Here is a 24,223-nt window from a genome sequence, read left to right on the forward strand (position 1 = left end):
TTAAATGAGATCGTGTGAATAAACTATTCACCAGATCCCATTAGATGCTAACTTGGAAAAAAAACAAAACACTTCATTCCAGAAGCCACTTCAGCATCTTTACCAATCGGACTGCAGCCATAAACTTTGCTCACGCGATCTTTTTTAAGAGCAGAGAGAATAATGGGACTTAAATCCAAGGATGGTGTTCGCAAAGAAGACTTTCTAACAAGCGGCTTCACGTTGCTTCGTCCATCTCAACGCTTGCAATTCATTCAAGATTTCCTTTAAGGAAGTGGGAAGCCGTGCCGTCCCACCTCCCCCTTCTCCAAGGCGCTAGTCCCTTTCATGCTTCGTTTATTGGTGGGCCGAAAGGGAGTTTAGTTCAAAACAAGTTTAAATTAACAGCGATTTTAATTGCAGTCCTAAATACATGATTCAAGTTCTTGGGTCAGCCCTACGACTGAACATGTCCTCGATTAAGGCTGCTTTATTTTTTATTAAAAGTTTTTAAAAAGTTTTACAAATATATACCTCCCCCCCCAACCCAGTTCCCCCCCCCCAATCTCCCAGTGCAAATATAGGGTATAAACATTAACAACCATATTCTAAAATAAACTAACAGACTTTAGCATCATCCCTCACTTGTACTTTAACTCCCCTTTTGAAAAGCTAACTTTAAACAAGTTGTATCATTCCTTGCTCATTCACTCAGAAGCTATCTGGAGTTTCTTAGTCCCATATTTACCGTATTCTGAATATAATCAATCCATCTTCTCCATTCCAGCTTGTATTTCTCATCTGAATGGTCCTTAAGATATGCTGATATTTTAGCCATCTCTGCTAAGTTTGTTACTTTTAATGTCCATTCTTGAATAGTAGGCAATTCTTCCTTCTTCCAGTACTGCGCCACCCACAGTCTTGCTGCCATTGTAAGATTCAAAACCAAATTAGTCTCTATAACTGTACTGTTGCAGAAAATGGCAGGCTTTAGACTTCTCAGGATACAGGAAAAGTTTATTTGGCAGCCAGGTGCAGAAAGCTCGTGACTCGTCAAAACCGCGGTCCACTAAAGCGCGCCCGATTAAAGCGCGTACCTGACGTCATCAGCAGCGCGACAAATATGACCGCGGAGAAAAAAGGGCGCTTTAAAAAGCGCTTTTAAAGCAAGCCGATTCACATAAAGATAAGGGTTAGGTTTAGGGTTAGGATTAGGTTAAGGGTTAGCGTTAGGTTTAGCGTTAGGTTAAGGGTTAGGTTTAGGGTTAGGTTAAGGGTTAGGGTTAGGGTTAGGTTAAGGGTTAGGCTTAGGGTTAGGTTTAGGGTTAGGTTTGGGGGGGTTAGGTTTAGATTTACGCGTTAATTTTAAGTTTACCGCTCACAGCGTGCTGTTTTCGTCGCGCTGTGATGACGTCACGTACGCGCTTTCGTCTACCGCGGTTTTGTGGTGGAACCCAGAAAGCTACCCCATGGCTTAGCATTGCAAGTTCTGAACAACCTTCATTATGGAAGCACGCGTTCTTATACATTCTCAAAAGCATTGCAACACGGAAATACCTAACACGTTTCTTAGTGGTTACCTTGAGGAGAAAGCCTTATAAGGAGATGGGGTCTTACTTCTCCTTTTGTTTATGGAGTACGTGTCATTAACGAACTTTAATTGAACCTTGGACTTTTGACATAGATTTTGACCTAGGGACATCATGTGGTTAGGCACTGGCTTCCTGTTTCTTTTGCAAGTTCCAACTCTCTCTATAGCAGTTAGACTTATATACCGCTTCATAGGGCTTTCAGCCCTCTCTAAGCGGTTTACAGAGTCAGCATATTGCCCCCAACAACAATCCGGGTCCTCATTTTACCCACCTCGGAAGGATGGAAGGCTGAGTCAACCCTGAGCTGGTGAGATTTGAACAGCCGAACTGCAGTCAGCTGAAGTAGCCTGCAGTGCTGCATTTAACCACTGCGCCACCTCGGGCTCGTGGCTTTTAATATAGAAGTAAAGGGGCTCTAAGAGGCTGTCCAGCCTGACCCAGTAGGTTTCACCCTTAATGTCCAAATCTCACTTTACGTCTGCTTTATACCTAACAGGAATAACTGAGAGTAAACTTTATTCTCTTTTTAAGAATATTTTGCATAATCCACCATATTTTTATCCAAAATGCTTTAACCTTTTTACAAGTCCAGATTAAGGCTGCTTTATTAACTCAATTTTTACAGTCTTTAGCATCTCCCGATTTTTTTTTCCCTGGGGCTGAATTGTCCTCTATTATTTCTGCATTACTTGCTCTTCCGATTGCCTGATTTTTCTAGCCTTTCTCCCCAATTATGCCTGCAATTATATGAATATTGCGAAGGAGCCTCGCCATGCAACATCAGATGTCTTGCTTGGGAGAATCGGAAAGCCCCCATTCAAACTCCCCTTCCTCTGCACCTACTCTACTATAAAAGCGGCGTGCTACTACCTAGAGCAAGTAACCCCATCGGCGGAAGGTTTCCCTCCTCTGGGTCCGCCCCTTGAAGCCGCGCCCCCCTCGCTAGGCTCTGTGGGTCCCGCTGCTCCTCCGCTCCTTCCCCTCTGCCTTTCGGGTGTTCGGACGCAGCTGAGTCGCCTTCGCGCCCCTTGCAGCAAACGTTAGAGGACCATGCCGGGCCTGCTGCTGGGAGACGAGGCGCCTAATTTCCAGGCTGAGACCACGCACGGCCCCATCCGCTTCCACGAATTCCTGGGAGACTCGTGAGTACGAGGGAGGGACCGCGGTCGCTGCGCGTAAGGGGGTTGCTCTACTCCAGGGGTCTCCAATCTTGGGAACTTTAAGACTTGTGGACTCCAACTCCCAGAGTTCCTCAGCCAGCTTTGCTGGCTGAGGAACTCTGGGAGTTGAAGTCCACAAGTCTTAAAGTTCCCAAGATTGGAGACCACTGCTCTGCTCTATTCGGTGGTCCTCGCTTTGATAGGACCGCTTTGCCCTAGAGTGCCATAGGCACTTTGCTCCTTTCATTGGTGGGAGAGTTGGCATAGAGCCCCTAGCAGGAAAAGGGGGTACACAACGGCACCAGAGCAATTAAAAGGGCTGCACCATTTTCCAAAGTTTTTCCCACTTAGCCAATTCCACATTGCAACCGAATTTTATTTGCCCATCGTTTCTTTGACATGCTCCTCCTCTAGCTTGTATTCCAACAAAAATCTATCCAACCCTTTGATCAGCCTGCTATCTGTCTGTATCAAAAGTTTATCTAATGTTGTGTAATCTTTGGCAATGCCTTCCTTCTTCCTATCCTGTGCAAACCTTGACTGTATCTGTAAATCAGACCACCATTCTACTTGTGCCCCTTGTGATGTCAATTCTAGTCTAGTTTTAATCTCCCCCTGTCTGTTCAATAACTCTTTATATGTACTTATGTTTTCCATATTAATTAAATGTGGGTGTATGTATGCTTCCATCGTAGATAGCCAAATGGGCGTTTTGGTGTAGTGGTTGTGTTTAATTTTGTTCCATATTAATGACAGGGACTGTCTGATATAATGTCTACTGAAATATTTATCTGCAGGCCCTTTTTCATACCAGCCTTAGGAAGTAAGAATTAAAGTCCACTTTTAAAAAATATCTTAGTTTTTTTTTTAAAAAACGAAGATATGTTAAGTATATTGATATGGAAGCATACCATCAACTTAGAATGGAGTTTGCTCAGAAGCAGAAATACACCAATGAGAGGAAGAGTGGGAAACAGAGGAGAGAAGAAAGATGGGAAGAGAGGGATAGGAGAGAGGGTAAGGGGGGAAGATGAGGATAAGGAGGAGTAGAATGAAGAGAGAGGAGAAGGAGAAAGAAAGGGGAAGTAGAGTAGGAAAGGATGTTGGAGGGAAGAAAGGAGGTAGGAGAGAGATAGAAGAAAGAGGTGTATGGAGAGCAGAAGAGCCAATAATAGGTTTTTATTTTCTGGGCGTTGATGACAAGAGGAACTGATGTAATTACTACTTAATACAATAGGATATTGGCTATGTAATAGTATACATGTGATTGTATATTATATAAATAAATACAAAGTATATTTTTAAAAAAAGAAAGAAACGAGGAGTGGAAAGGGGAGAGAGGAGAAGGAGAGAGGAAGGGGAAGTAGAGAAGGGAAGGATGACAGAGGGAAGAAAGGGGAGATAGGGAGAAGGAGGAGAGAGTGAGAAGAAAGCAATGGATAAGGTACAAATATGGTGTATGGAGAGCAGAAGAACCAATAATTGGTTTTGGGGAGTTGATGGTAAGATGAATTGATGTAAACATTTAATAATACAATATGATGTTGGTTGTGTAATAGTATACATGTGATTTATATGTTATGAAACTGGAAAAATAAAACACTTCAATCAGAAAAAAAAAAGAATTAAAGTCCACTTCTTTCACATTGCACATATTTCAATAAACAATTAATTCTTTTATTGTTAGAACTATTTATATTCTACCTTTCATGGTAGTTTATAAAGCCATACAGAAGATAATTATTAAAGGCACAACGATTCTGCTTGGCAGAAGAAGAGGGAGCAGAGTCAAAAGTTTTCCCCTCGTTGGAATTAGCCCTAAGGAAGGCGGCTGGGGGGCTGCAACATTTTCATGGAAATCGTGGATATTTCTCCTTGGCTAATTAATTCCAACGAGGGGAAAAGGCCAAGGAAAACTTTGACTCTGCTTCCTCTTCTTCTGCCAAGCAGAATCGTTGTGCCTTTAATAATTATCTTCTTATGGCTTTATAACCTACCATGAAAGGTAGAATATAAATAGGTCTAACAATAAAAGAATAAATTGTTTATTGAAATATGTACATCGTGAAAGAAGTGGACTTTAATTCTTACTTCCTAAGGCTGGAATACAAAGTCCCATTGAAATTGGCGGGCAGAAGGTTCAAAGAGAAAATCATGCATGCATTGCCTAGGTTATTATTTGTACAGTATTTATTGTCACAAACTGTGGCTTTCAAAAGAGTTAATATATCAACTAGCTCTGTATTCTCAGAAACCTTTCGAGTAAGCTACTGAGAATATATGCTGCGAAATTGTTCACGTTGTTTTGAATTTTCTAAAACCTGCCCACAAAAATGAACTGAATGGTGGATCAGATATTCCTTGGCAAATTTTTCCTGCGCTGCACTTTTGGTAAGGGGGTACAGTGTTCTTAGCTTGGGAGCTTCAGAGTTTCTCAATTTAATCTTTATTCTTCTATCCTAATTAAATATATTCTGTAGCATGGTGCAGCTACTGTACGTTCTGTGTCCTTAGTCACGTTTAGGATGTACTGTATATCACAATAACAGTTGGCCCAAAGTAGGCAATCTCTTTGAATTATTGGAGGCACATTTGGAATTCTGAGAACGTTGGAGAACTTCTTACATAATGGTTGCTGTAGGGAGGGAAATGCCTCTTTATTAAGTAGTTACCATGGTAAATGTTATCAGTTGCAGAACAGCTATTTTATTAGAAGGCAAACTAATAAGATTATTTCCAGCCACTTCCCTGTGACAAAATGTTCTCTATTGCCCTGCCTTAATTTTTTTGTGCTTCAGATCCAATTTCAAAAGAGGGAAGGAAGAAAAATAACAATTATTATAACTTTTTAAAAGTAGACATTAAATCAGTGTTACATTAGTGTAAGAACATTCTAACTTAAACCCATGCATTTGTATGGGTATATTCTTTTGATTATTGAAAACTGAAGTCATTTTCAAGGTTGTATCAATTATTAGGCTAAGAAATATATAATGATAGATTTTGGAATAGATAGTTTTATAACTAGATTTATAAAAAAACAATATATTTATGCTTGAATATAATAAACATTTGTTCATCATACTGGGAATGCAAAACTCTGCTTTCTTTAAATCAGTGATATAATCACTTAGGTTAATTATTAAATTGCAACTTTAAGACAAATCATTTCTTTCTCAGAGGTACAGAGGTTGCTCTTTTAAGGGTAGAATCCAGTTGCTCAATAAGTTTTGTTTTCTCTGTAGCAGCTGCTTGACTGGAGTCCAGTTTGGCAATTTTCAGAGTATTAGGCATTTAGCACCCAGAGTTCTTAGCCAATGTGAGAAGGATATGATGGATGAGAGTTTCAGAAGTTGAAGTTCGATATGGAAGATGCCAAATTGGAAAAAACTAGAATACAAAATGAATCTTTCCAATAGGCCAAGGCTATAGGATGGAATATTAAATATTAAATTCAGGAATACTGAAGGATGAATATGGATATTCACCTGCTAAGCAAGTTCACATGGAAATCTGTTCTGACCCCCTCCTCCGTTCAGTAACGAAAGCCGAGACAAGCGTAAAATGGAATGTCCTTTAATAACAAGGCCAGATCCTCGGTGGCTGAAAGCCAAATAAACAAACAGATAAGGACCTTGGCAGCAAGTCCGACAAACCTTGGCAGCAATGCAAACAAACTCTGGCAGCAATCCAGCCTGCCAAGTTCGTTTCTCTTTAGTCCAAGCGTTGACTTCTGCAAGAAGGGTGTGGCACAAGCAGTCTTTTTTATAGTCTGGAGAGGAGCCTAATGACCACCAGCTGAGTGTAATTACCTCCTGTAATTACGTAGTTGTTCTTGACGGCGTGCATCCCGGAACAACTCACTGTTGATTTCTGGATCACTCTCTCTTGTCTCCTCCCCACTGATCCAAGGCTCAGGCACCACCTGATGGCCAACCAGTCTCTCTGCGCCCTGCTCGGAGTCGGAACCTTGTCCAGGGTCCTCCACATCCTCCAGGGCCGACTCATAGGGCCCCTCACTGTCGAAGTCTGGTGGCAGCTCCAACGGCTCCTGCCGGGCCACAACAGAAATCCATCCATGTTGTGCAGAATAGAGCAACAAAGATGATTAAGGGACTAAATCTAGAGGCTAAAACATATGAATGATTGCAGGAATTGGATATGTCTAGTTTAATGAAAAGAAAGACTAGTGGTGACATAGCAGTCAGTGGTGGGTTTCATAAATTTTTAGAACCTCTTCTGTAGGTGTGGCCTGCTTTGTGGAAGTGGCTTGCCAGCCATGTGACTGGGTGGGTGTGGCCAACTTGTAAAATGTGGTGAAACCCACTTAACAATGCTCTTGCTTAGCAACCAAAATGTTGGCTCAGAAACTCTGGCATTTGAAGCACGCAAGTCTTAAAGCTGTCAAGTTACAAGACCCTTGCACCCCTAACCCTTTATGGAAAAAAACCCCAGGGATGTTCAAACTTGACAGCTTTAAGACTTGTGGACTTCAACTCCCAGAATTCATCCTCTCGCTCTTCATCTTGATGATGTGCGGACGGGCGGTGGGAGGGAGCTGGAACCGGTTCTAAACAGCACTGTAGATTTGTGGAACCTCTTCTATAGAAGAGGTTAGAACTGGCAGGAACCCACCCCTGAGAGCAGTATTCCAATATCTAAGAGGCTGCCACAAAGAAAACAGGGTCAACCTATTCTCCAAAGCACCTGAAGGCAGAACAAGAAACAATGGATGGAAACTTATCAAGGAGAGAAGCAATTTAGAGCTAAGCATAAATTTCCTGACAGTGAGAACAATTAATCAGTAGAGCAACTTGCCTCCAGAAATTGTGGGTGCTCCGGCACTCCAGGTTTTAAAGAAAAAAATTGGACAACCATTTGTCTGAAATGGTATAAGGTTTCCTGCTTGAGCACAAGATTGGACTAGAAGAATTCCAAGGTCACTTCAAACTGTTACGATTGCAAGAGTATAAAAAAGGCTTCCTATATTGGCTGACATAAATTCTGTATGTGAATGTAGTTTACATTTTCATCTGACTTTTGTATGTTTGATGATAGTATTAAAACAACTGTATCCGTCATCGGATGTTGGTGATCCTATTTTTAATCAACAGCTGCACAAAAAAAATGCTGTTGACTTTTTTCCAAACCAGTTCCCTTAGATATTGAGGCCATGATGTTCTTCTTCTGCATAGACCTCGTTTGCCTTCAATTGTTCCTTGGAAGATTAAATGACATATGTCGTATTTTTCCGGGTGTCACATCACATGTCCAAAATATTGTAACTGTCACTTTTTTATAGTTTTGATGATTTCCCAGGCGGCTAGATATTTGTAACAATCCAAAGTCATCTCGAAATGATGACAAATGTACAGAATGGAAATTATATTACCATTGCCTTTTTAAGAGTTACTCTTTAGTTTAACAAATGCTTGATAATATGAGTGACCTCTGTGTGACTTTAAATTGAGTTCATTCATGCATCTGAATAAACCATAATCGGGTCTTCTTCATTTTAATTACTATTTGCTAAACCATTTGCTAACTCGTATTATTTTATAAATCATATTTTTCGCTTGAGGTTGGTTCACACATCAGAAGAAGCCAAAAATGACCAAGACATAAATTGTAGGCATTAAACTAAGCGTTACAACTATAACAATGTGTAGAATTGTCAACATTTTGTTTCAGATGACCTCACAGCTCCTAGAAGAAAAGATCATTTCATGAACATTTTTATGCTTAATTTCTAAAAAGTAACAAAAGGGGAACAGTTAGTTTGCAACTGCAGCACATATGTAACTGCAATCTCTTTTATTGAATCTTTTTATTGAAACTCGCTGCTCTATTCAAATTTGACTTAATGATTGCTCACACATTGCCAAACAAAAGCTGGATCTTGCACAAAGGATTGTTCCATTGTGGGAAATGTCTTGAGTTATGTTGTACATGTGTATTTTCAGCAAGAGACCATGAAATGCAGGCAGACCAGTTTGGAGAGGTGGGAAGTAGCATTAGCTATTAAAGGAGCAAACAGTATGAAGGCTTGCCAAGGTTTCAATTTCTTTGGCACTGGTCAATGCTTCAACTGAGAAGGTATTCATGACTGAGATCTAAATGAAATGTTGCATAATGGGGCCAGTGCAACATAAGTGGAAAGAACAAAGATAACACGAGGGGGGAAAATATGCTAAAATTACTAAAGTAACATAACAAGCTTTCTAGGACTCCAAAATTCTGCCGTGGGATGCCTTCTCCCACCAGGTGTCATCTAGATCAGTGGTCTTCAACCTTGGCAACTTTAAGACCTGTGGACTTCAACTCCCAGAGTTCCTCAGCCAGCTTTGCTGGCTGAGGAACTCTGGGAGTTGAAGTCCACAAGTCTTAAAGTTGCTAAGGTTGGAGACCACTGATCTAGATAACTTTGTTTTTAGATCCAATAATCACTAGCAACCAAAGCATTGGGCTTTGTTCAGGATATGGGATTTAAATCAGAGGTGGTATTCAGCAGGTTCTGACCAATTCTGAAGAACCGGTAGCGGAAGTTTTGAGTAGTTCGGAGAACCAGTAAATACCACCTCTGACTGGCCCCGCCTCCATCTATTCTCTGCCTCCCAAGTTCCAGATGATTGGGAGGGAATGAGGATTTTGCAGTAACCTTCCCCTTGAGTGGGGTGGGAATGGAGATTTTACAGTAACCTTCCCCTTGGAGTGGAGTGGGAATGGAGATTTTACAGTATTCTTCCCCTACCATGCCCACCAAGTCATTCCTTGCCACGCCCACCAAGCCACGCCCACAGAACCCATAATAAAAAAATTTGAATCCCATCACTGATTTAAACCCCTTTTTATCTAGCACTTCTGGTGTTGGAAATGGCTAAGCTGTAGAGCTCAAAAATCAGAAAAGGGGAAAAGGGAGTAAAAATTAAGGAGAAGAATTGTAATATTCCAAGCTATAAACTTTCTATATGCTATTTGGTGTCGAGTCCTCTCAGCCAGCCAGTTCACAGTTGAAAGCAAACTTTGAAATAACGTTTTAAGTCTGGTCTGACTTATTAGGCTTCGATGCTATCTGCCATGTGATTCTTTTTTCTTTCAGATGGGGCATCCTCTTCTCTCATCCAAGGGATTTCACTCCAGTGTGTACCACAGAACTTGGTCGAGCAGCAAAATTAGCACCAGAATTTGCCAAGCGAAATGTTAAATTAATAGCCCTCTCTATTGATGACGTCAATGACCATCGCGCTTGGTGCAAGGTATTGTGGGGAAAAAACAATGACAAAAAGAAAGAGGCAGAATAAGAATTGGAATGTTACTTTCAACGAGACATGGAAAACATTTTGATAGTCTGCATTTAATGATTTGAGGGATTGCTGAAATGGGCAGGATTAATCGTGTATGTAGGCTGGGCAGTGATTTTCAGATTTTCTTTTTTAAAAAGAAAAATAAGGCCATTTTAGAGTACTGTTTGCTATCTGAATGTGGAAAGAATATACAATAGTAAATTTGACAACCTCGTGCCAAGTTGTGACAGTGTATTTAGAGAAGGCTTTTAAGGGCACAGAAAAAGAGGTTGAAGACCACAGATTGATAATCCTTTGGCCTTGAGCCTCTTGATGCTCTTCTGTAGTTCTATTATGAAGACACTGAAAACTTAGCAATAGCAGTTAGACTTATATACCGCTTATATATAAGCGGTTTACAGAGTCAGCATATTGCCCCCAACAATCCGGGTCCTCATTTTACCCACCTCGGAAGGATGGAAGGCTGAGTCAACCTTGAGCGGTGAGATTTGAACAGCCGAACTGCAGTACTGCAGTCAGCTGAAGTAGCCTGCAGTGCTGCATTTAACCACTGCGCCACCTTGGCTCTCTTCAACATTAGTTTTACATTCATTATAATCTTTACAAATAAAAAATTAACTGTGAGTAAATTGTGTGTAATTTAAGTAAGTTAATTTCAGAAACCATTGTTTCAAGATTATTATTTAATATATATCCTGCAATAGGAAGCCTAATGAACGTCAGAGAATTATCTGTAAACAGACCAATATTCATAGGTACTGTATCCCTAAAGAATTATTTCACTGTTCTGTCTGTATAGAAATGTGAAAAAAATAAAAGAACAAAACTGTTGCTGAGGTTTCAGGCCCCAAACTTCAGGATTATATTTCCTTTAAATATAATGGACCATAATTCCTATCAACATTGTAATTGTATCATAGTTCAGGTGTGAACACTAAAATGTGGGCTGGCTTAACAGGTTTAAGCATACCTATCAATAGCAATAGCAATAGCAGTTAGACTTATATACCGCTTCATAGGGCTTTCAGCCCTCTCTAAGTGGTTTACAGAGTCAGCATATTGCCCCCAACAATCCGGGTCCTCATTTTACCCACCTCGGAACGAATGAAGGCTGAGTCAACCCTGAGCCGGTGAGATTTGAACAGCCGAACTGCAGAACTGCAGTCAGCTGAAGTAGCCTGCAGTGCTGCATTTAACCACTGCGCCACCTCGGCTCTCTAAAGCAATTTTTTAAGAAAAAGTGTAAGAAGAGAAAATAAAAAAATAGTAAAGACAGTAAGTTGTATGAATCAAATATATTTTGGTTTTTTAAAAATAAAAAGCATTAAGTCTGTTTTGATAGTTACTCTCTTTACAGAATAGTAGATTTGATTTCATGCTGATACATTAACATTTGACGTCAGTTTTCACAATGGGAACAACAATAAATCTTGGTTATCCTAACTTTGAAGCCATTGTTCAGGAACTAGATTACAGGACGTGTTTGCATGCTTGATGAGTTGATTTCCTGCAGACAAGATAAAAGCCATTAAAAATAGAGATTGAACACGACAGAAAAGTTGGTATTAGGGTTTTAAAATTCCAAGGTTTTTGAGTGTACAAAAATTTGATCATTCTCTTCTCACCTCAAAGATTGGGAGACACCTAGTTAGTATTTATATAACAGGGTTGTGTCCAACCTGAAAATGTGGCTTCCTGCCTCACCATTTGCAGCATTCAATCATACTGACTTCTATTTTGCAGGCAGTAATGCAGCCTTATAAGAATAGCAATAGCAGTTAGACTTATATACCGCTTCATAGGGCTTTCAGCCCTCTCTAAGCGGTTTACAGAATCAGCATATTGCCCCCAACAACAATCGAGGTCCTCATTTTACCCACCTCGGAAGGATGGAAGGCTGAGTCAACCCTGAGCCGGTGAGATTTGAACAGCCGAACTGCAGAACTGCGGTCAGCTGAAGTAGCCTGCAGTGCTGCATTTAACCACTGCGCCACCTCGGCTCTTATGTGTCAAAATAAATGAACTTCATGAGAAATTTATAATTACCCTTTCCAGTGTTCTAATACATTCTAGATTTTTTTTAAAAATAGCTTGGATATGCCTGTATCAAAACTGCCACATGTGCTAAGTCATTTGTTGTACCAGCATGATAGGACAGTTTGTTGCATTGAAAACACATAGAAAGGACAGCCTCTTTAGAATATAAACACATAGCTCACTTGTCATGAAGTTGCATTTTTGTCAGTGTTAGTATCTGCTAAACATTTCTACACTTCTTAATACTTTCAAAGCTCTTTAAGCTTGAAGTGCAGACCAAATTCAACCCAAGAATGCATTTTGTTATGCATATTTAACTACTTCATTATTCTTTAGTTATTTATGACAAGTTATATATTCTTATACACATAGTAGAATGAATGCTTCTGACCACAACCAAATTGTAAGCGCCAAATTTCCTGTTTGTTTACAAACAACAGTGACCCATAAGTGGCTGCTGCATTAATTTTAATTAAGAGCCGAGGTGGCGCAGTGGTTAGGGTGCAGTACTGCAGGCCACTTTAGCTGACTGTTATCTACAGTTCAGCGGTTCTAATCTCACCGGCTCAAGGTTGACTCAGCCTTCCATCCTTCCGAGGTGGGTGAAATGAGGACCCAGACTGTGGGGGCGATATGCTGACTCTGTAAACCGCTTAGAGAGGGCTGAAAGCCCTATGAAGCGGTATATAAGTCTAACTGCTAATTTTGGTTAGGTTCAGGTCACGACCAAATTGGCTTGCGACCAAAGTTATGGAATGAATTATGGTGGTGACCAGAGGTTACAGAGGTACTGTTATCTTTCTTTAAAAATCTTTAAAAATGGAAATAAATGCTTCTACAGAAACAATAACTAATTTCGTATATACAAAATAATAAATAACTGAAGAGCAGCAGTGTAAAACTTTTATTCGATCTATTGAAAGTATTTAGTAACATTAGATGACATAACATTACTGTTATGCTGCTGCTGTTTACACATTTTTTTTAAAAACATTGTTCAGCTGTTTTTCCAGATAGTTGAAAGACAATTCCTTTTCTAGAGAGCACAAAGAAACACTGCCTATGCACTGCTTGAAAACAGTGTATGAAACCTAAAATAAAAAGTCATCTCTGATTTCTAAAAAAGGAAAATAAAAATTGCTTGTCTCTTTTTTAATACATAGTGGGTAAATGAGTAGGTTGACTCTTCAAAGGAATCTCAAGATGTTCCCTACATTGGATGAAGTCACTAAATTATTTGTATGTGGGATTTTTTTAAGAGATAGCATGCAAATTTGACTTTATACAGCTGTAGCTGCAGATCAATAAATTATACGGACTTTCAATTAAAATCTTATGCATAAAAAGCAGCATTCAAAAAGCTGGCGTTATTTAATTAAAATGACATTTTAAAAGTTTATAAAGTTTAGACAAATTATTAAATGAGAAAAAGCGAAAATGTTCAGTAGCATCATCCATGATAACTGGTTTTGCTTTTTCCCTTCCCCAAAACACATAAAAATATACTTATTTTGTCACATCTGCTACTGCCTACTCAATCTTTTGTAGATACTCTGCCTACTCTACCTTTTATATGAATTATTTGGGGCACATCAGGATTAGGATTTATTTCATTTATATGCCGGCCCTTTCCCCGAAGGGGACTCGGGGCGGCTCACAATTTAGTCAGGGAGAGGGGTACAGACAGGGGATAAAAAGACAAACAAAGAATACACAATTTAAAAACACACAACAACCATACCATTCGAGGAGGGGGGCAGAAGCTCTTTAGCCCCAGGCCTGTCGGAATAGCCAGGTTTTAAGGGCTTTGCGGAAGGCCTGGAGGGTGGTGAGGGTTCGAATCCCTATGGGGAGTTCGTTCCAGAGGGTCGGAGCAGCCACAGAGAAGGCTCTCCTCCGGGTAGTCGCCAGTCGGCATTGGCCGGCGGATGGAATTCGGAGGAGGCCTAATCTGTGGGATCTGATCGGTCTACATCTTAGTACATTTAGAAGGTAATTAAAATAATATATGATTTTTCATATTGTGCTCCAGCCATTGGATTCAACCTTGCCCTGTGGATAATGGGACATTTGAGAAGAAGTCCTGGAAACATGTAAAGTAACTTCTTGGATCAAGTTTGGTTCCTGCTGATTATAGGGAGCCTATGTAGTCCTTGACTTGAAACCAGCCATTTTTCAAAGTTACAATTGACCTCCTAAGACATCTATGACCCAGTTTTAATGGCCAGCCCCTCCCCATATGATCACATGACCATATTTTGGACACTTGGCAGTCACCCCACATTCATGGCCATTTCCAGCACCCCATGGTCATTTAACCATAATTTACAACTTTGCTGAAAACGCGTGTTTGCTTCCAGTTTTCAGCAAAATGCTCCATAGAGAACAAGTGTTTTACTTAACGACCAAGACATATGCTTAACAACTAGTGATTCACTTAACCATTGTGATTTGTTTAATGACCATTGGAAAAAAATGATCATAAAATTGGACTAGGTCAGTGTTTCTCAACCTTGGCGACGTTAAGTCCTGTGGACTTCAACTCCCAGAATCCCCCAGCCAGCACAGCTGGCTGGGGGATTCTGGGAGTTGAAGTCCACAGGACTTAAAGTCGCCAAGGTTGAGAAACACTGGACTAGGTAATGACCCACTTTATGGTCATTACAACTTCTGATTATAATGAACAGTCTCTGTTAAATTTGAAAGTTGAGGACTACCTATAATAGTACAGAAATCGTTTGACATTATCTTCTTCCAGGAAGTATTTTTTTTAATTTTCTAGTCTAGTCTATCCAGAGATTTCCTGATTGTCTAATCCATTTTTTAAAATTTGGCCGGCTGTGCTCTATAACCTACATTTAGATCAAAATTTCACTTACCAAAAATCATTCAGGTTTTTTTGCTGACAACAGGGTCTTGTCCACCTGTGTTAACAATAAAATATATCTAGATTAATTATAAAATATGCCAGCCTTGTCTCCAGACTGATGGAAAATATTTCTAACTTATTTTTGTCTCTGGCTCTTAATTTTCCTTCTGCTGACAGTATGTCACCACTACCTAGTTGCCTAACTAGAAGTGTGGCCCTAAGGCCCTAAATTTTCCACTTCTCTGCTTTATATCCTGTGGAAGAACCTAGAGATGCCATTTCAGTCAGGAACCTAATGATTGGCTTCTTGTATGAGCAAGTCACTACTGTAGCGAGTCAGTACTTCACAGAAGAAATTGGTAGTCTCGAATGGATGTACAGTATATCTGTAATTCCCCTGTTTTGAATGTGACTTTACATTTTTTCCATTAGCACCAATATAATATCTCAAAAGGTAGCAATAGCAATAGTTAGACTTATATACCGCTTCGTAGGGCTTTCAGCCCTCTCTAAGGGGTTTACAGAGTCAGCATATCGCCCCCAACAACAATCCGGGTCCTCATTTTACCCACCTCGGAAGGATGGAAGGCTGAGTCAACCTTGAGCCGGTGAGATTTGAACCACCGAACTGCAGCTAGCAATAGCTGAAGTGGCTGCGGTACTGCACTCTAACCACTGCGCCACCTAGGCTGCCTCTTTGCAGGATTTTGCTTTTTAAAAAATTAAGCCGTTTCTGTTTATTTGTGTTACTCTGGCTTAAATAGTTTTGAGTGTTATTTATAAATAATAATGGAAGGCTTCTAAGAACAAAGTTTTTATAACTAAATGAAATAGCACTATGTTTTTGTTCAGAGTTGGCTTTGTACTAATTATAATTGAACAAATTTGTAATAGCAATAGCAATAGCAGTTAGACTTATATACCGCTTCATAGGGCTTTCAGCCCTCTCTAAGCGGTTTACAGAGTCAGCATATCGCCCCCACAATCCGGGTCCTCATTTCACCCACCTCGGAAGGATGGAAGGCTGAGTCAACCCTGAGCCGGTGAGATTTGAACCGCTGAACTGCAGATAGCAGTCAGCTGAAGTGGCCTACAGTACTGCACTCTACCCACTGCGCCACCTCGGCTCTTAAAATACAACATTAAACTTTCCCCTTTTGCAGGACATCAATGCCTACAACGGTGAAAAGCCTGTTGACAAACTCCCTTTCCCAATAATTGCTGATTTAAAACGGAAACTTTCAGTTGAACTTGGCATGCTGGATCCAGATGAGCTAGACAAAGATGGAATGCCTTTGACCGCTCGTGTGGTAAATATCTATGCATTGCCCCTTTAACATTGCTTTCTCAGTTGCTTATGTACTGTTTATTGCCTTATTTCTATTTATTCTGTTATTATTTAACCAGATGAGAAACCTGTGGTCCATCAGGTCTCCCCACGTGGCCAAAGAGCGGGTCTGCAAGAAATAAAATTGCTTACATATCTAATCAGAATGAAATGGGTTGTGAAATAATAAAATTAGACTAACATGTAATATTATTTAGAAATTCAATTCTATACCATAGATTTCAGGAACTGAGAAGAGTAATAAGTCATATTTGCCGACTTCCATTTGTGATTAACTCAAAATGAAATATGTTGACAGGTAGATTCTCCTCTAATCTTTCAATTGTTATGATATTTACTAATCTTCCCTTTGTGCTATGTTTTTAGTGTGTGTGTGTGCACGCGTGCTTGAATGTAAAGTAGAACACAAATGCTTGTGACCATGACAAAATCGGTTTCCAGCCAAAAAAATCACACTTTCCCCTTCCACACCATTTTTTCCCTTTTCTGTCTTTTGACTCACCCTAGGAGCCATCCAGACAGAAAGCCATTTTTTATGTTTCCTTTGTTACATTTGTGTTGCATTTGTGCTGATAAATAAATAAATCCCTTTATTTATTTATCAGCACAAATGCAATCACAAATGTAACAAAGGCAACATAAAAAAATGGCTTTCTGCCTGGATGGCTCCTAGGGTGAGCCGAAAGATAGAAAAGGGAAGCAGTATGCTCCCTCCCATATTTGGGCATACCATATATATATATAGAAGGCTGTCTTGATATTGTGGAGAAGATATATATCTGCCCTGAAATATACATAGGACAAATAAATGCACGCATTGCAGAACACAAGAACACAGTAAGAAAAAAAGAAAAAACGTCCTCCCTTGTCCAGCACCTTAAAGCTACAGGACATGAAATTAATTTTGAAGGAGCCAGGTAAATCTCCAAAACTGAACACTTCAACAAGAGAATAATTATGGAAGCTATCGAAATAGAGAAACACCCCCACAACATGAATAAACACAACGATACCTCCCGCCTACGAGACATCTGGAAACCAACCCTAGTCAACAAACGAGCCCCACCCACCACCCACACCGTTACAACACGAAACAACAACGGGCACACAGTCAGCACCAATCTACCAATCATCATACAACCACACAACCAATCATTCCACTTACTGAAACAAAGCCAGCACTACACACACACACACACACACACACACACACACACACACACACACCAAGATTTATAGAAAGACAGCAGCTCCAACCACACTTTAAGCCCAAAACCCAGCCTGAAGATGGCGAGTGAGACCTTTCAAAAGAATAGTTGCTCAGGAAAGTTCCCATCTATGTCTCAAATTTCTTTTTTACATAACAGTTGTAATCATATAAATATTTCTCATTTTAATGATAAAACCTATCACAATCATGACCGGTTTAGGATTACAGATACTGGATAAATGATTTTGGATAAGAACTTAGCCTCAAAGGCTATGTGGGAAATTCCTATCCAAGAATTACATTTTATTAAATACATTGTCTCTCAAAACATCTGCTATTTATCATAGAAAAAAATGTAACACTAAATAGTTGGGGAATTATATAATTCCACAGAAGATCATTTGTGTTATTTACAATTCTGTAACTTTGTCCTACAGGTATTTATTTTTGGCCCAGATAAGAAACTGAAACTCTCTATCCTCTACCCAGCAACCACTGGAAGAAACTTTGATGAGATTCTAAGAGTTGTTGACTCCTTGCAATTAACAGCTGTTAAGAAAGTTGCTACACCTGTTGACTGGAAGGTAGATGTTTACTTATATAAATCCATTTAATCTAAAGTTTTATTCTGATTCGGTGAAGGTTTTTGAAGAAACAGATATTTCTATAATTGCTAAATACAAGATTCAAATAGATTGGATAATGACCTTCATGAAGTTATCAGAGAAAGATCTCCTGAGAGTACAATTTAGTATTAGAAGATTACAGTTATCATTGTCCTAAATGGAAGGGTTCCTGGTCCTGATGATATTTTTAAAAATCCTAGATATATTTATGACAGCCCTCTAATAAATTGGACTCTCCACCCATAATCTCTTATAAGCTATCTTCAATTTCTTACAAGTGTACTCCAGTTTAGGCTTGTAAGCCTTTTTATTTTTGTCAGCATTTCCATTAATATTTTTGTGTGCATTAAAACATTTGGGGTAGTTTTATCAGAGTAACCTGAATTTGCCACATTGATACAATTTATTTTCCCCAAACCTATTTAAAAGATGAAATATGGATTTTTGTCAGCATTTCCATTAATATTTTTGTGTGCATTAAAACATTTGGGGTAGTTTTATCAGAGTAACCTGAATTTGCCACATTGATACAATTTATTTTTCCCAAAACCTATTTAAAAGATGAAATATGGATTTCCTAATGCAGGTTCTATAATGCCCCTAAGTTCATCAGCTGAAAATGCCTTTTTTTTTAAAAGCAGGGGGAGGAAAAAATGATCAAGGAACCTTGTGAAATCTTGATAAATTTTATTTATGTTTGAAAAATTCTGTGAGAAGCGTTTTGAATATCTGTGGAAGAATATTCCAATTTGGCAATATGTTTTATTGCAGGATGAGGTGGGGAGGAATGTTTTGTATTTTGTCTGTTTCTGTGTACACACAGCATCTAGTTTTGTAAATTATTTTAAATATCAAGGTATTATGAGACAAAATCAGCAGCCTTTATTTAGCTATAGATTCCTTTTGTAGGAGTTTGTGACAAGAGCTCTTTTTATCTTTGCATTTCCAGGACAGATAGTTTTAACAAAATGCTTGAAGTGTTTCTCTTGTTTTGGATTGAGTGATATAAAGAGGTACAAAACTAAATCCTGGTCTTAGACTTATGCATTATAACTATTCTGTCAACTACATGAAACATATTAGATATTTCAGCTGTAGAAACGTCAAATCATAATTTGAAATGTAGAATATATGCAGTAATATATGCAATCCAGCTTCAATAACATATGTCTAGGAAGATGATAGTATGTGTTTCATGTATGCAGTCTGATTCATTGACTGAAGGGTCAAGGCTACCCAGATAAGAATGATTAGTAAAATTATTACTAATTTACTTTTCTTTTCTTTTCCTTGTGAGCCTGGAGACAAGGTCATGGTTGTTCCAAGCTTATCAGATGAAGAAGCCAAAAAGCTGTTTCCAGGAGAGATTTGCACTAAGCAACTTCCATCGGGCAAGAATTATCTTCGTTATACCACTCCATAGTAATTGTGAAGAGAAATCATGTGAACAGAATGCTATCACTGGGATTTTGCAGAACTGGTTGCTTTAAATGTGTGGAAATATACTTTAAGAGGCTGTGGCAAAATGGAAGCAATGTATCTACTAATTTCTTTTAAACCAGTGACTGGTGTGGTTTACAGCTTCAGCTAATCAGTTTAGGCTTGTTTTGTTCAAATGAAATCAGTTTTCCTCACCTTCTTCTTGGAATTGAATTTACCACTTTTAAAACAGTACAGATTTTTCTTTAATGTATTTTCTATTCTCCAGCCACATAAAATATGATTCATGATCAGCGGATTAATATTTTTTAATTAATGGGAATCAATTTCTGTCATGTGTAAAACGTTTCACATCTTGCATTATGTTTCCAAGATTATCAGAAATGAAGGTTCTTGGATTCAGTTTACAAAATAAATTGAATAAACTAGTACTTGTATTTGGGACTTCCATTTTAATCCACTGTATTAAGAGCCTAATTCAGAAAAACGTACGTTAATATTGTGAATGATTAAAGCAGAGGTATGGAATAGATTTAACAAAGATGACATCTTTTATTTAGCTGGTTCAGAAAATAAATCAAGTTAACATATTAATGTGTTACTGTTGTTATTGCAATTCTTAAATACGTCCAACACAATGGAATTTATGCAGGACATCATTCAAGTTCTTTCTAAAAACAGGTTTTGCCCTTCACATCTAGTAGAAGCATGGAATATTCTATCTCTGGGCTAATGATTTGCTTATTTTAATTTTTATGGAAAAATGTTTAGTTCATTTGGGCCCTGGTGATGTAGAAAAGCATAGTTTTGTTGCAGCAGATTGAGGTTTGTAATCTACTTACCAGGACTTGAGACCACGAAGGTGAGAGAAACAGGTTTATTTGATGCATCGAGTGCAGCGTGTTCACACACCAAAATCTGAACTGCCTGGGCTCTGCCCAGGATGCTACTTTTATGCCGTGTTCCACACGGTGCATTCTCAAGGCGTTTCCATACACGAGAAAAGCATGACATTTCAAAAAAGGGGAAGTTCCTATAATGTCTTAAGCTGTCAGCAGTTTTTACCTCTGTTCTATCTCACCCACGCCTGGCTTCCTGTGCCTCTCCTTTACAGGGTCTGGCCACACTGTTCAGCCCTATTTTTAATACTTATGAGGAAGTTGGAGAGAAAGTTCACTCCAGCTAAAAGTCAACTTTGGAACTCCAAGGCACTAGAATGAAAAGCCAAGCTAATATGAATTTATAAGGTCCATTCTATTAAGACCACCTAACCTGGCCAGCCACTGGTGGGTTTACCTGTGCACCCCCTCCTGCATCAGTTTTAGATTTAAATCACTGTGGGCCCTCTTGTTCTTGGTGTTCTTGGTGTTAATGAGATTTGACAGCATTACCTTTGAATTAAATAGTCATTTTTGATTTATAGAGATACAACAATAAAGTTCTCCACATGATAATGGAACCTTTGTAGTAGACCCTTCAGATTAAGTAGACTCTTAGCTGTGAAAGCCAGCTGGGTGACTTTGGGCCAATCACTCTTTCAGCCCAATTCACCTCATAGTTGAGGGGACAGGAGGAGCAGGAAGCTGTGTAGGATATGTTTGCTACCTTGAATTATTTAAAAATAATAAAGGTGGGATACAAATAAATAACCTCTCTATTTTAATAACATCCACTCCATCTCATATAGAAAACCCATTATCACTTGCTAGATTTAATGTTCTGCCATTAGATGGTTGAATCATACTCCATCCCAAAATTGCCCGTGTTTCTGTTGAGTTGGGATGATTGAGACAGCATTGTACTATTGTTATTGAAAGAGCCGAGGTGGTGCAGTGGTTAAATGCAGCACTGCAGGCTACTTCAACTGACTGCAGTTCTGCAGTTCGGCTGTTCAAATCTCACCGGCTCAGGGTTGACTCAGCCTTCCATCCTTCCAAGGTGGGTAAAATGAGGACCCGGATTGTTGTTGGGGGCAATATGCTGACTCTGTAAACCGCTTAGAGAGGGCTGAAAGCCCTATGAAGCGGTATATAAGTCTAACTGCTATTGCTATTATTGTGCCCTGTGTCTTGTTGAACTAATAATGCTTTTATTCAGCAACAGATTAAAAGTAATAAAATGCTGGTGAGATTCTTGCTGTTTATATTCACAAATATCTAGGAGGGTTGCCAAATTTTATAGGATTGTAGATGTTGTAAGAAAGATGTCAGTTTAATTTTGGGAATGATCAAATATATTTCTTGATACATTTTATTAATTATACAGATCTTACTATTTTTGATTGTGATTGTGACTGTATTCGTTCTTTGACTATAAATAAGTGAAATCTCCACTATCTCCCAGCACGCATGGAATGAATGTGGGTTGGAAGAGAGTACAGCTGTGTGACCACCTCAAAATAATGCATTGATGAACTCTTGGTGGATGCGGCTGGGATAAGCAGCCTGGAGTGGCAGTGAGTGGATTAATGTTTCAGGAGGATTAGTAATGAAGATTTGTGCTTGTCAGCTTGGAGGGTACTGTGATTAATAAAAGCTAGGTAAGGTTTGGTGACAAGCAGTGGCACATTGACTTAAGGCCAATGCCTGTGGTGGGGGTGATTGTTGCATTGCCACATTTTTTTATCAACTTGAGAAGAGGAGATAGTATTTTGTAATTTTAAGAGTTCCACATAAATAAAACACTTCTTGCACATGAGGGAAAATACACATATTTACCACAATCAGCTTTGCAATATACACATGTATATTTGAAGGAGGCATTTCTTTATTACAATCCTGATATTTTGTGGAATTTGAGAATAGTGGAATGTATACTGTAGAGTTGGAAACTACTTGTAAATCCATGTAATTACCGTATATACTCAAGTATAGGCCGGCCCGAATATAAGCCGAGGCACCTAATTTTACCACAAAAAACTGGAAAAGTTATTGACTCGAGTATAAGCCTAGGGTGGGAAATGCAGCAGCTACCGGTAAATTTCAAAAATAAAAATAGATACCAATAATGTTTTTGAATATTTATTTCAAAGAAAAACAGTAAACTAGCTCTGGGACATCGTTATGTGGCTGCTTGCCATAACAAGGAGGAGGTGGGACATCGTTGCAGAGCGGCAGGAGGGGGAGGAAGGGGAATCATAAGACAGCCCTGCATTACATTAGAACGTGAGGAGGGGGGATGGTGCGGTGCGCGCTGCGCGGCAAACTGACACAGAAGGAGGGGAAACTCACAGGGGCGCTGGGCCATTCACGAGCGTCACCCAGTGGCATGGCCCCGCCCCTTTTTCTCCTCCATTTCGGGCAAATTTTTCACTGACTCGAGTATAAGCTGAGGCGGCTTTTTTCAGCCCAAAAAAGTGGGCTGAAAAACTCGGCTTATACTTGAGTATATACGGTATTCTGAAACAAACCTAGGGGGACAGAAATTATTTTGCCTTACTACAAAGTACAAAATTCTTTATGTGAGTAGAAATCTAATGCATGACATTTCAATTATTTGGTGATCAAAGAGTTTTTGTGTGGAATAAGTGAAATACTTTGATTCACAGAAACCAATTTGATAGCTCCTATTTAGATTTAGAATTTCTCCTTAAGAAATACAATTTCTTTAATACAGTTGTCCATATTCAAACCTTCGAGTTCTGAAGAGTCATGGTGGCGCAGTGGTTAAAATGTAGTACTGCAGGCTAACTCACTGCTCATTCCAGGAGTTTGATTCGGACCAGCTCAAGGTTGACTCAGCTTTGCAATCTTCTAAGGTCGGTAAAATGAGAATCCCGATTGTTGTGGGCAATATGCTAATCCTGTAAACCTCTTAGAGTGAGCTGTAAAGCTCTATGAAGCAGTATATAAGCTTTAAGTGCTAGTGCTATTGAAACCTCAAACATTTAGTTTGATTTTCTCTTTGTTTTTGAAGGGTATGGTATCACCATGCCTAAATTGAGAAGAGCTCTCTGAAGCCTTCAGAATCTGGGAAGGGGTTTAAAAATATTGCTAAACAATGGTTCATCAATCATTCTACTCTTCAAAAAATCAACTTCAAGGGTGAAAGATTTCAAACAACTGCCAACTTGCCCAGGCTAAAAGAAGTCTCTAAGAACTCCAGAATTTCATTGCAAGATCTACAGATAACTCTCTTTACTACTGATGTCAAAGTGCATGAGTCTACCATTGGGAAGATATGGTGTAAATTAGATCTAACATAGGGGGTGTATCAGGAAGAAATCTTTGCTGTCCAGAAAGAATATCAGGGCAAGTATAAAGTTTGCTGTAGATCTAGACAAAGGCCAGACTTCTGGAACAATGATGAAGCAAATTAGAGTTCTTTGCCAGTAATTTCTGAAGGCCTGTTTGGCAAAAACCAAAGATCAGAAAAACCTGTCAACAGGTCTCTTTAGCAACTGTTTCAAGTACTTTGGCACAGGCAAAATAAATGTATGGCCATTCCTTGCACCTATGACCATTGTACCATCTCTGTTGTCATGTGATCGAAATGTGGATGCTTTCTAACAAGCAAATGGAAAGTGAAATGATAAGTTATGGTCACATTATGTCTCCCTTAACAACCTACAATGATCAGTTTAACTACAGTGGGAAAGACAAGTCCAACAATTCACCGTGGTTACATAATGTTTTGATTAGTGATAGAGTGACTGGATC

The 24,223-nt window shown here is 39.2% G+C and overlaps 2 protein-coding genes across 3 annotated transcripts in view; one reads left to right on the forward strand and one right to left on the reverse strand.

The window, feature by feature from the left end:
- Positions 1-2,535: 2,535 nt before the first annotated feature.
- Positions 2,536-20,155, forward strand: PRDX6 (peroxiredoxin 6). The gene is made up of 5 exons (XM_087726747.1): positions 2,536-2,713; positions 9,831-9,987; positions 16,105-16,251; positions 17,937-18,083; positions 19,423-20,155. The coding sequence occupies exons 1-5, from the start codon at positions 2,622-2,624 to the stop codon at positions 19,546-19,548; spliced, it is 669 nt and encodes a 222-aa protein (XP_087582873.1). The 5' UTR covers positions 2,536-2,621; the 3' UTR covers positions 19,549-20,155.
- The window catches only part of ANKRD45 (ankyrin repeat domain 45), a 35,841-nt gene continuing 22,933 nt past the window's right edge, over positions 11,316-24,223 (reverse strand). Inside the window, exons 6-7 of one of the 2 annotated variants that reach the window (XM_087726746.1) lie at positions 14,952-14,996; positions 11,316-11,542 (exon numbers count right to left, since the gene is read on the reverse strand). In XM_087726746.1, coding sequence (XP_087582872.1) covers positions 14,962-14,996 — 35 coding nt within the window. In that variant the 3' untranslated portion in view covers positions 11,316-11,542; positions 14,952-14,961. The remainder of the gene's footprint in view (positions 11,543-14,951; positions 14,997-24,223) is intronic. The other variant, XM_087726745.1, reaches the window with a different exon arrangement.

Source organism: Thamnophis sirtalis, unplaced genomic scaffold (genome assembly GCF_051295495.1).
Source record: "Thamnophis sirtalis isolate CommonGarterSnake01/CBP01778 unplaced genomic scaffold, rThaSir2_p1.2 scaffold_12, whole genome shotgun sequence".
In the NCBI taxonomy this organism is placed as follows: domain Eukaryota; kingdom Metazoa; phylum Chordata; class Lepidosauria; order Squamata; family Natricidae; genus Thamnophis; species Thamnophis sirtalis.